General features: G+C 38.7%; 1 protein-coding gene across 5 annotated transcripts in view; it reads left to right on the top strand.

The window, feature by feature from the left end:
• Nucleotides 1-12,935, top strand: part of KCNQ5 (potassium voltage-gated channel subfamily Q member 5) — a 510,994-nt gene that overhangs the window by 417,462 nt on the left and 80,597 nt on the right. For all 5 annotated transcript variants that reach the window (XM_012754013.3, XM_012754011.3, XM_012754012.3 and 2 more), the window contains exons 6-7: nucleotides 5,093-5,203; nucleotides 10,534-10,629. In XM_012754013.3, coding sequence (XP_012609467.2) covers nucleotides 5,093-5,203; nucleotides 10,534-10,629 — 207 coding nt within the window. The remainder of the gene's footprint in view (nucleotides 1-5,092; nucleotides 5,204-10,533; nucleotides 10,630-12,935) is intronic.

The following is a 12,935-nucleotide window of genomic DNA, read 5'->3' as shown; positions in this document are numbered from 1 at the left end:
TCTAAACATTGTGTTTGTGTTAGAATAAAGGCTCTTGAAACTTACTTCCTCTTCACTGGCTGGCCAGATTAACTGGCACTCCCCACTCCTGTAAAACATGCCAACTGAGGCCGGCAGCACAGTGAATGCTCTTTAGAATCCACAGAATTCTGTTCTTAACGTTGTTTGAATGCTTGCAAAGAGTCAGTGTGTTCATCCCCAAACCTTTTTATGCCAGTTGTATTTGTAATTATAATGGCAAGGTTTAATTTTATATTATTGCATAAACTGATGACATATGGTACAGAAAGAAAGATGGATGGTTTTATGAAAATAGAATGCTTTAGAAAAGCTCAATAAATGCAAAATACTAAATATACTAAAATGCTAAAAATATTTTGAAATCAGGGGTGGACACACAATTATATGGGGAAAAAACCCTAAATATCTAGGACTCTATACTCAGATGGCTCCTACAAAAGTCAAGTCCACTCAAAACAAATTTTTTTAAAAACACTAAAATTAAAACAATAAATGATGCATTATGGGTGAGGTTTATGCAAATAGATGAGACAAAACTCCAATTGCAGAATACATTCTTCATTGGAAATATTGGGAAATGAATGTATTAATACATTTATGTCTTTTAGGTTAAAATAAAATATGTGACATATATATGTAATATATATGTCTTTTTGATTATCTGCTCTAGTCAAATTTCCATTAAGAAGGCTTCTTTGTGTCTTCTCATGCATTAATATATAGTATCAGAACACCATCTCACCTACAAAGAATAACGGGACTCTTTCATAAGAACATTTATTTTACATTGATTCAACTGCTTTATAGTTCAACTAATTCCTTTGAAACATATTTTCTATGCAGAGTAAAAGTCTGATGTATTGTGATTCACTTTTAACACTGTATATATTAGAAGAGAATTAAATGCCTTGACTCAGGAAGTATCAAAAATATATTAGTACAAAGAGAACCCATTAACCGACCACACTTCAGTTCTTTCTGTCATCCTCAGCCCACCCAAGCCCTGTCATCTCCACCCACCCAGCCTGTATGTAGTCATGAAGCATCCACATGGTTCACCCCAGATGAACAGAGAGACCCTGGGTTTGATTCCAGCACCATCACCTACTGGGCTCAAGCCTTGCACCCCAATGCCATGTGCACATGTAGAACTGGCAAAGAATTACACAACACAACGTGGTGAAGGTATCTTCAAAGGAGGAGCTATATTATTTATTTAATGTTGGATTCCCGATCTAAAGAGAGTGCTATTTCCAAGGAGGTGCATTATTTGTTTATTTGTTTTTCATTATAACAGTGCTCCGTTACTACATCTACTTTTTCCCAAATCAACTCTGGCTTTTTAAGTCCATTCATTCCTTGTCACTATATTAACTGTATACTGTAATTTATAATCACCACCTGCCCTTCGGACTGGGAATCACCAAGATACTCAGTGTAGGAGCAGCTGCAATACAGAGACGATGAGATACAATAGAATAAGTCGTCTTGCCACACCATGCCATCAGGATGCTGCTGGGTTCTTGGAGATCTGTGAAGAGTTTTTTCCAGAAAATGAATCAACTGCCTCATAACCCAATTCAACTGGGACGTCTAGGTGCGATTTCCTCCAAGGCCCCAAAGATCATATATGCAGCCTTTCAAGGTGCTCTGAAACAAGCTGTTGTTCTAGGATCTCCCGGAGTATCCTGGAGAGCTTGTGTCTTTGGGTTCTATGTGGACCTCCTTTTCTCCGATTCTGAACCTAAATGAAACTGATCATTACTGGGTTCAGCCACTGAAAACACTCAGGAGATTTCTAGAAGGCAGAAATGGGTTTATTGTTTAGCACAGGCATGGGAGACTAGGCACTGAGAGCACTGCTCAGTTCATGTACAAAGGATCAGCTGATAAACATTAGCAGGGCCTTCTGAGTGCTGGCAAAAAGAAAAGAAACATAATATAGTTGTACCGTTCCAAGGACACTCGCTGGTACTTCAAGGGCAGCTTGGCCTGAGAGTCGAGAAAAATCAATGAATATCTATGCAGGGCTCATCTACAGATGGTTTTATCAAATGAAGCTGGTCTTTGCCTTAGAAAGTCTGCAGCCAGATCAAACAGACGGGCCAGTGTGAAGTCCTGGAGAAGACTCACATCTTTTTATTGTAAAAGTACCTTAGAGACTTTATAATTTTATATATGGTACTACCTTCCTGTTTACATCATGAAACCCATTCATCCGCTTCCCATCCACAACAGCGAAATGATTCACTTTCCAGGCAACAAATAATGGAAACTCTTCTCTGTCATGGAGGGAAACAAAACTGCCACCCTACTGCCAGATCCTTCCCAAATCTCACCTGGCAACAAAAAGCCCCAAAGCTTTTCAACCAAGAAATTTCCCAAGCTCCTCTGTAATCTGAGTAAAAGAAAGTGTTGAATCTAGAGGTTCAGCTTCTGGCTATTCAAGTCCCCTGCTCTCAGTAAAATGTGGTCATCCTAGAAGTGCAGAGAGAAGGTGGGCAGTGTCTTTGCACACCTCTAGAGGGACTCAAGGTGCTGTCTCAGAGTTCACAACATTCTACTCTCCCCTACAAACCACCACTGTAAGAGAAAGGGGCCTGAGGCGAGAAAGAGCTTGGTGTGTCCAAGAACAGCAAGGCAGGTGTGGCCGAGCAGGATGAGAAAGAACATGGCAGAAAACCGTGTCTGAGTAGTAGGCCGAGGCTCAATCACACAGAACCTTGTAGACGATGGAGAAGAGCTGGGACTTTGCTCTAAGGAACATGGGAAGCCCCTGGAACTGTTTGATCATGGGAGAGACGTGACATTCAAAGACATCCCCTGGAAAAAAAAAAAAAAAAAAAACAAAGACATTCCCTGGCTTGGCCTTGGCATATCTAATTCACCTCCTCTTCCACTAATCCTCATCTTTTTTTATTGTAAATGGACAGATTATAGGCCTACATATTTATGGGGCACAAAGTGATGTTATGATTTATGAATACAATGGGAATAATTAAATCAAGCTAATTAACATATCCATCACCTCAAGTACTTGTCATTTTTTGTGTTGAGAACATTTAAAATTTACTCAGTGATTTTGCAATCTACAATACCACTGTTGCTAACTATATTCACCACTCTGTGCAATAGATCTCAAAAAGGAAAAAACATATTCCTCCTGTCTGAGGCTTTGTGTCCTTTGACCATCATCTCCCCATTCTCCCCCAGCCCCCAGCCTCTCTGCTTCTGTGAGTTCTATTAATTTAGATTCCACATATAACTAAGAACATGCGGTTTTTGTCTTTCTGTGCCTGCTTTATTTCAGATTATCTCATTTCTTGCAGAAAAGGCATCTGCCCAAATTTTATCATCCTTTCATGACAAAAATTTTCAACAAAGTTGGTATAGAAGGGATGTACCTCAATACAACAAAGACCATGTGTGATAAGCCCACAGCTAACATTATACTCAACACTGAAAAATTGAAATCCTTTCTTCTAAGACCCAGAACAAAACAAGGATGCCCACTTTCACCACTTACATTCAATATAGTTTTGCAAGTCCTTGCCAGAGCAGTTAGGCAAGAGAAAGAAATAAAAGGCATCCAAGGCCGGGCGCGGTGGCTCACGCCTGTAATCCTAGCACTCTGGGAGGCCGAGGCGGGCGGATTGCTCAAGGTCAGGAGTTCAAAACCAGCCTGAGCGAGACCCTGTCTCTACCATAAAAATAGAAAGAAATTAATTGGCCAACTAATATAAAAATCAGCCAGGCATGGTGGCTTGTGCCTGTAGTCCCAGCTACTCGGGAGGCTGAGGCAGGAGGATCGCTTGAGCCCAGGAGTTTGAGGTTGCTGTGAGCTAGGCTGACGCCACGGCACTCACTCTAGCCTAGGCAAGAAAGCGAGACTCTGTCTCAAAAAAAAAAAAATTAAAAAAAATAAAATAAAATAAGGCATCCAAATAGGAAAGGAAGAAATGAAATTGTCACTGTTTGATGACAACAAGATCTTATATTTAATACATAGGAAACCTTAAAAATTCCACCAAAAAAAAATGGCTAGAACTCAAACTAATTCAGTAAAGTCGCAAGATACAAAATCACACACAAAAATCAATAGTACTTCTATACACTAAAAAGATTTCAGAAAAAGAAGTCAAGAGAACAATTCCATTTACAATAGCTACAAATATATATATATATATATACCATATACACTGAAAAAAATGTACACTATACACTGAAAACCATAAAACGCTATTGAAAGAAATTGAAAAGTCACTAATCCTTTTCAAATGCAACATGCTTGGGTCCGTCTCAACAACTAGTACTTTGTAGAAAAGCTACCCTATTTGTTCTCACTGCTGTGCAGCTGGTCACCTGTTTCCCCTCTCTAGACCACCCTCTTTATTATTTCTGCCTCACAAATGTTACCCCTCCTTCAAAGCCCAGGTATGATGACATCTTTCCAATAAAGCCTCCTCAGCCCCGCAAGCTTGTAATGATCAATCTGTTCCTTGAATTCCCATAGCAGATTATTTGTGCTCCCACCATAAAACCTGTCTCGCCCTATTTTGTGTTTTAATTATTTGTGTGTGGCATGTCTCCCTTAGCAGGCAGTAAATATCTTAGGACAAGCGCTATGTACGTCTCATTTTTGTTCCACTACAAATCATAACACATACCTTGTACACACCAGACCTTCAGGAAATGACTGCCAAGCTAATGAAGGGACGGCCTTAACTAGCATAAATTATTGCTCTGTGTACTGATCCAGTCCTAAATCCACGGCGCTATCGTTTCTGTATCACTGATGGTTATCCACTTACTTAAATAACCTTCCTTTGAATGCACTTAGAAAAGATGGAAAACTGTGTTATAAGGGAGGAACAAGTATGTAGGTTATTCCCTTCCTTAAACAAAGAGAAGTTCTGTTATGCGTCACGGAAAATTAAAGCTCAGTAATAAAATGCGCCAACAAGTCTTGTTGAATAATGATTTAGTGGAAACGTTGCGTTGCCTCCTGTTCATGAGTCCTAATGTTCCTCTCAAGCACTTAAGCTGCGTGTTCTATTTATTGTGTTTTTAGATTACATTGACAACTATTGGCTATGGAGACAAAACTCCCTTGACTTGGCTGGGAAGATTGCTTTCTGCAGGCTTTGCACTCCTTGGCATTTCGTTCTTTGCACTTCCTGCCGTGAGTATCTCCTGCAACAATAAAGCAGTTTAAATTAGGTCTGAGAGGTTGATTAGTGTGAGCACTCACATACTGGTATGCTTGAGAACATATCTGTATTGTTCACAAATGTAATTTTTCTGATACAATGTTGACTTTTCTAAATGTATCTACTTGGATAATTTACAAAATATGGTCTTCCCTTGGAAACACTTAACCTGAGACTTCAATATCAGCTAGGTCTTTAGGACCAAATAATAATTCAGATGGCATCATCTTTTAGTCGATATGCAACTAACACATTTAAACCATTTGTAAAGATTTAAAGCTATCGGCCAGGCGTGGTGGCTCACGCCTGTAATCCTAGCACTCTAGGAGGCTGAGGCAGGCGGATTGCTCAAGGTCAGGAGTTTGAAACCAGCCTGAGCAAGAGCAAGACCCCATCTCTACCATAAATAGAAAGAAATTAATTGGCCAACTAATATATATAGAAAAAATTAGCCAAGCATGGTGGCGCATGCCTGTAGTCCCAGCTACTCAGAAGACTGAGGCAGGAGGATTGCTTTAGCCCAGGAGATTGAGGTTGCTGTAAGCTAGGCTGATGCCACGGCACTCACTCTAGCCTGGGCAACAAAGTGAGACTCTGTCTCAAAAAAAGATTTAAAGCTATCTTCTTTTTAAACTGAACCCTCCAATGTGGTTTATAATGTGTGCCACTGAAAAGATGAATGTGCACAAGTAGAGAGTATATTTCTCTTCGGATGTAGTTAAGTGAAAAACATATGACCTTAAAGGGTTTTTAAAGTGTTAGATGATTTATTCTTTGTTTTATCATCATCGATTTTTCTTAATGAGCAATTTCTGCATCTTATCAGAATAAAGAGTACATTTCTCTCCCCGCAAGCTTCTGATTATTTTCTCCTTCATGGATGAAGCTTGCCTTTCGGATCATTTTATCCTCTTGTTTCTTTAAAGGCAGTTGTTCCAAGTGTTACCATTTGCTCCCAACCCCAAGTTTTCCCTTTTGTTCACTCCACCTGGGGTGACAGTGGGGGGAACTAGTGAAAAGGAGTGTCAAGGTGGTGGCTGTGGTCATGCTTGAGGAAATAGCTCCAGTCTTGCTCCAGGCACAAGGGGATGCTGCCCACAGCCTCTGCCCATCAGAGACCCCCAGCACCTCTCCAAAGGAGGCCAAGGGAGCGGGGAGGAGCTTTTAGCTCAGGGGGCTCCTCTGCCTGTTAATGAGTGCAGAAGACACTCTTGTGCTTCCCACAGCCAGTCCCCAACTCCAGATTGACCAGCTGGTTCTAACTCAGACCTCTCAAAACCACAGAAAAGAAACTGACAAGACCACATGTGGCCCCAGACCTCAGTTTACATTCTGTCTTTGTGTACTAACTACATGACTGCATTTGTTTGCTAGAGTGGCCTGGACAAGGCACCACAGACTAAGTGGCTTGAAAAACAGAAACTTGTTGTCTCAAGTTCTGGGGGCTAGAAGTCCAAAATCAGAGTGTTGGCAAGGTTAGCTCCTTCTGAGAGCCATGAGAGAAGGGTGTGTTCCAGGCCTCCCTCCATGGCTTATAGATGGCCATCTTCTTCCTGTGGCATCGCATCATCTGCGTCCAAATTTCCTCTTCATATAAGGGCACCAGTCGTATTGGATTAGGGTCCCCACCCTAATAGCATCATTTTAACTTGATTACCTCTGCAAGAACTCTATTTTCAAATAAGGTCACATTCTGAGATTTGGGGGATTAGGACTCCAACTATATGAATTTTGGAAGGACGCAATTCAGCCCAGTGACCCTGAGTATGTTTCTTCATCAATATAATGGAGGAGGAATTATTGAGCCCAGGGAAATTTTGTGAAGACCAGTGTAATAATTTAAGTCAAGTGTTTGTCATAAAGAAGACACTCAATAAATGTTACTTTCCTTTACCTGTATGAATCTAGAAATACATGTTTTCTGGTGCAAAATGATGAAATCAACAAGAGTCAAAAAACATCTTATTTATCCAAGCTAACTTCATCTGGAAATCTCAACAATTCAGAATAGAGAAGTTCATTCAATAATTATGTTCCTTATAGGAAAAAACCCTTAGAAACAATAAAATGCAGTCTTGGGTTTTCCTCAAAAAATAATGGCACAAAATATGTGCTGCTTTTGTGTTTATGTTTACCCTAAGGCCACATATATGGCAACCTCTCTGATTCCATGCAAAACTATGAACAAGGAAGTAGGCAACCTCAGGGTTGTTAAAATAGACCAAGAGTATATGTTCTGTCCTCATTAGAGAGCCACTTGGGACCTAATTCATAACCTAGTCTTCATTCAGAGAAAATTCTGATAAACTGACCTATATAGTTTCACAATCCTTTGAAGGTTATAAACAGCTAATGTAGATGGAGACTAATAGAACAAATACTACAGCAGGAAGAAATGGCAAAAAACTAAAAGCAAGGGAGGAGAAAGAATATCTGTAAGAAGCAAGCAGACGTTAAGTGTTCAAAATGTGTAAAGACCTGAGGACAATTGGCACTGGTGTCAGCCCACCTCTGGAAGCTGGCTTCATGCAGCATAGCAAAACCCAGGCCTTAAAACAAAACTTGTGGACTATCATGGGGAGGTTAAACCCTGTTGTTATGTAGCACTTCTCGGCATAGTACCAAAACTGAAATCTAAAAATTTAAGTTCTGTTATCTTAGAAAATGAATCAAAAACAAAACTCAATTTCTAAGCATTTGCATCTATTGATGTCAACTGTCTGGAGGGATGGCACTTGTGTTCAAAGAGTAAGCCATGTTTTGCGTGTATATATATACATATATCACAGTAGGCCTTATTTTAACAGACTTCTATTTTAGTGCACTGAGCTGTGCGCTAAGAGAGAGGTGGAAGAAAATTGGAATGGATCCATAATGAGACAGGGAACAGACCTGGTTTAATAACTGTACATTACTTAGTAATGTACAGTCTGGTGCAAGAGATATGTAGAAAACATTGCCATCTACTAACAAATATTTCTAAGCAATACCAATGTGATTTTCAGCACATTTTAGTTTGTTTGGCAGATGTTAAATTCGTGCCTGTGTAGAGCCTGTCTTCATTTTCCAAAGGGGATTTACCACTGTATGTACCTAAGACACATTTTATAAATATATGCTGGAAATTAGAAGGTTTCATCTTCTCTTTCATGTTTTCTTCATAAAAAAATGACTTTAAAAGAAAAATAAATCAACTTTTCCTAAATGATCTTAAATAGCAGAAAAAAAATTAGGAGCTACAAATGACTGGAGTTGATCTGGGTTTGGAAATGGAAGGCCATTTTCTCATAACCTCTAAAAGGAGTAAAATTTTATTTAAATCTACAAACCAGACTAGAAAGACCAGGTTTTTATAAAGCTTTGTTTGTGCAATTACAACCTATATGAGATAGAGATCTTAGTGTGAGGCAGGCAGTAAAAAAGAGAGATGGAAAACAGAACCCATGACGTAATTTCTAATTTCATGGTACAGCCATTTATTTTAACTAATAATGGAGTAGATCATTTCTCATTAATAGCAAATAGTATTATTGTATAATTGTGTCTTTTAAACATGATTGCATTACTTATTGTCTGGTTATTGTCACAGATGTACTCAGAATTGTGGAATCTCAAGATAAAAAGGAAGGTTAAAGGCTATCAAGAGCCCAAAAATATCTCAGCCAAGTTGTTATCCAGCTGAGACTTAACACCTCCCAGAGATGAAAAGCCCACCACCTCTCCAGGCAGCCTATACCGTCTTTGATCTACTTGAAAAATATAAAGAAAAGAAAAACAACCATACCTTACCTGTGGCAAATACTGACTTAGGGCTTATAAAATGTCCATCTCTAACCTAAGGGTTGAACTCCTTAAAGTTTAATAAAAAGCTAATAATTTATAGCTAGCAATTAAAATCTGTAGAATTGAAAGCAGGAGAGCTCCAAGTCCCATGCCAATATAGTCAAGAGTTACAGACGAAGCCCAGAGACTTCATTTAGTAAGCTCTGAAAGCAACCCAAGGCTGAGACAAAGCTTCTCAGTTTCACAAATACTAGACCATAGCAAACTGAAAAGAGAGGAGGACATCAAAGAACCAGAATTTTGGCAGATCAAGATGATAAGCAGAAGGAAGGCAAACTAGCCAAAAAACTAATGTAAACATAGGGGGGATACTAATCTTACTAACCCCCAAATCTGAATAGGTGAGCCAAAACCAAAAACTAAGGAATGCTAAAAGTGTGAAATTAAAACAGAAAAATCGAAACGTACTCTGCAATGACCCACGCTCTTGTCTTTATTGTACAAACAGGCAAAATGGAAAAACCATTTTCAAAACTGAGTGTCTGTCTCATCTAGATAACTGTCCCCCTCTCCCTTTTACTTTTCTTTGCTAGGAGTAGAATGATAGTATCATGAAGAACCAGAGCTGGGACAGAATTTAAACACTCTCCCCACTTCCCCTCTTCCATTTCATGGATAGTGAATATAAAATTTCAGAGTTTCAGCAAAGAGCAAGAAGTACTCCTATGTCCACAGCAGTGATACTTTTTTTTTTTTTTTTTTTGAGACAGTCTCACTCTGTCAACCCAGCTAGAGTAGAGTGCAGTGGCATCATCATAGCTCACTGCAACCTCAAACTCCTAGGCTTAAGTGATCCTCCTGCCTTAGTCTCCTTAGTAGCTGGGACTACAGGTGCATGCCACCATGCCTGGCGAATTTTTTCTATTTATTGTGTAGTCAAGGTCTCGCTGTTGCTCAGGCTGGTCTTGAACTCCTGACCTCAAGCAATCCTCCCACCTCAGCCTCCCAGATATAGTCAGGATTACAGGCATGAGCCACCGCACCCAGCCAGCAGTGAGACTTTAACTCCCCTAAATATAAAACCCAGTTCTGTCCAAAGATGGAACTCATGGCTTCTACATTCAGTCACTAGATAAGACTATTCACTCTAATTTAGGCATAAAATAATGTCACAAAGAATGCCACACACACATACACACATACACACAAATTTATTGTGATTTTTATTTGTAATTATAATGCCTCTTACTATATCACAAAAGATAACAAATGAGGCTCCCTAGTTGATGTCCAAAAAAACCAGGTTGTTATATGTATGGCAATATTGTCCAACAACTTAGCTGATGGTATTGTAATAGTGTTTGTTTTAATAAATAACATGTTCATGGACAGATTACATACTGTATTTCTTCTCGCAGACTCCTTGTAGTGTTGTTTTGGTTTTAATATTTGTTTTATTTAACAATGCTTTCAAAATTTTTTTAAAGTACTATTTTTTTTTTTTTGTATTTTGTTCCAGGGCATTCTTGGCTCAGGCTTTGCATTAAAAGTACAAGAACAGCATCGCCAGAAACACTTTGAGAAAAGAAGAAACCCAGCCGCCAACCTCATTCAGGTAAATGTCAATGTAATAGGAGGATGGCAACATCTGTCTCTATACGTGATTGTTGGGTCATTTCCCAATCTCTGTGCTTCATTGCTTGCTAGAGCTACTGTTTTGTTCTTTTTTAAAAATGAAGTAAGAACTTAATGTGCAGTCTTGGATTTGGGCAGGTGTTCACCCTCTCCTAAATAGAAAAACATATCTATTCAGCAAATGGTCCGTGCATTGTTCAGGTTAATTAACTGTGCCAGCGAAGCCATGCAGAGGCTAGCAGCTGTGTTGCTCCTGGAATGACCTAATATGTCTTATGAATTACTTGGTGGAACATAATTGATCATTAAGTGATGGAGCAGAGCAGGGCATTGTTCCTAAAGAACAACATATTTGTTTAGAATGTCAAGGTTTAGTACCTGTGAAATTGCTTTTAATGCTATCTAGGGCAATAACTTGAAATAGTTATACTAAGAGCTCTTGGGACCGTGGAACACATCGGTGTTTGAGAATATAAAACAATAAGCATATTATTTGAAGGTAGCTCATAATAGATAGGTAGTTATTTAGCATTTCATTTTCTTTTCAGTAACTCAGGATTTGTTTCAGTGCTAAAAGGAATGCTTCTCCTTTTGCCATCAGTATCTTTTGGGAGTGGAACCATTTTAGATCCAGGTTAAGAATCACAAAAAAAAAAATAATAATTTTTGCTAGATCTATAACATGGAGTTGGCATTTAATTATAAACAAGAAATCTAAAGTTTCTTCCATCATGGAACCAGGCAGTGGAAGCTCCAGAACTTCTAAACTGGAGAAGCTTGGGGTGGCTTCAAGTCGCTAAGAGACTCATCTTCGTGCAGTAGAAACAAGCTCATTGTTTTAATTTAGACTTTTCAGTGGTTTGAGTGGGTGCACTGGTAGAAGAAAATCACCGTGACCCCTACCCTTAGCCTTTACCTGTGGCTGTGATACGCAGTGACTCCAACAGAAACAAAGCTAGGGAGAGGAGGGGGGCGTGCGGCTCTGTTATATCCTGAAGGAGATCTGTTTGTATCTAATCACTAAATGAGGACATTAATTTTTAAATCAAGCTATTCCACAATTATTGATGAGACGATGGACCATTGGATGAGTTCCTATTCAAGCCATTGAGATTTTCTATTTTTTGTTTGTTTGTTTGCTTGCTTTTTGTATTTTCAGGTTTTAAAAGAGCACTAAAGAGAAAGTAAGCTTTACTTTCTTAAACAAAAAGATCCCTAAGTACTAGGAGCGTAAGATCTGACTCCAAACAATAAAAGGAGTCACACGCTTTAGGACACACACAAAATACCCTGAGACCCCGAATTCATAACCTTTCATCCTTTAGCGCTGCTTAACTGGTGATGCAATATTTCCATACTTCTAATTAATTTTTCTCCTTACTCTTCTTATTTTTTAATTTCCCTTCACTCTAAAACAATGTTTTTCAACCTGTGAATGCAGAAGCTATCCCATGGGTCCCTTGCATCCATCTGGGCAGCAAGCCCTGTCTGCATATGGAACCAATAATACATCTTACACAAAAAGAACCTCTCAGAATATCAGCTGTTCTGTTAGAAAGCGAGCCCTTTGAGGAATTTCTCACGCATATATCAGTGATGATGATACAGAGCTGTGTTGCCCAATACAGTTAACCACTAGCTGTCGGTAGCTATTGAAATTTAAATTAATTAAAAATTCAGTTCATCACTGATGCTAGTGACTCCTCAAGTATTCAACAGCTATAAGTGGCTATTGGCTACCATATTGCACAAGACAAATATAGAGAACAACAGCAGGAACTTTCCTGATCTAACTGAAGTTATCATTATCAACTACTAAATTGTGCAAGAGCCATTTCCAGTTGAACTTGAAAATAAATTGCTATTCCTGCAACAAATCAATGTAGCAGAGACATTTATATGTCCACAGCCGAAACAAGGCAAGGCCTCCTTTACATATAACTCATAAAAGGTGGAGAAGAGACTGATTGAACAGTTTTGCTTGGAGGACTAGTATTTTATTTTATGGAACTGGGTCATCTAACATATATTGTGATCAGTAATTGAATTTGTACAGATGTAGGTAACGATGGTGTGAAATCATGAATTTTCCTTTCACTTAAAACACCAACTTATATGTTATTCTTAACAAAAAAGAATACAAAATGCAAGGCTTGAAACATTCAAGAATACCTTTAAAAAAATCTAATCATAGCTTCATTAATCAAAGTAGAATCTACTAATTTAAAAAGCAATTGCTCTCATTTAAATGAAATTTATTTATCAAGCATAGGAATAGTAATATAA

The sequence above is a fragment of the Microcebus murinus genome, chromosome 5 (genome assembly GCF_040939455.1).
Source record: "Microcebus murinus isolate Inina chromosome 5, M.murinus_Inina_mat1.0, whole genome shotgun sequence".
In the NCBI taxonomy this organism is placed as follows: domain Eukaryota; kingdom Metazoa; phylum Chordata; class Mammalia; order Primates; family Cheirogaleidae; genus Microcebus; species Microcebus murinus.
This window is presented reverse-complemented; position numbering and strand designations above follow the sequence as displayed.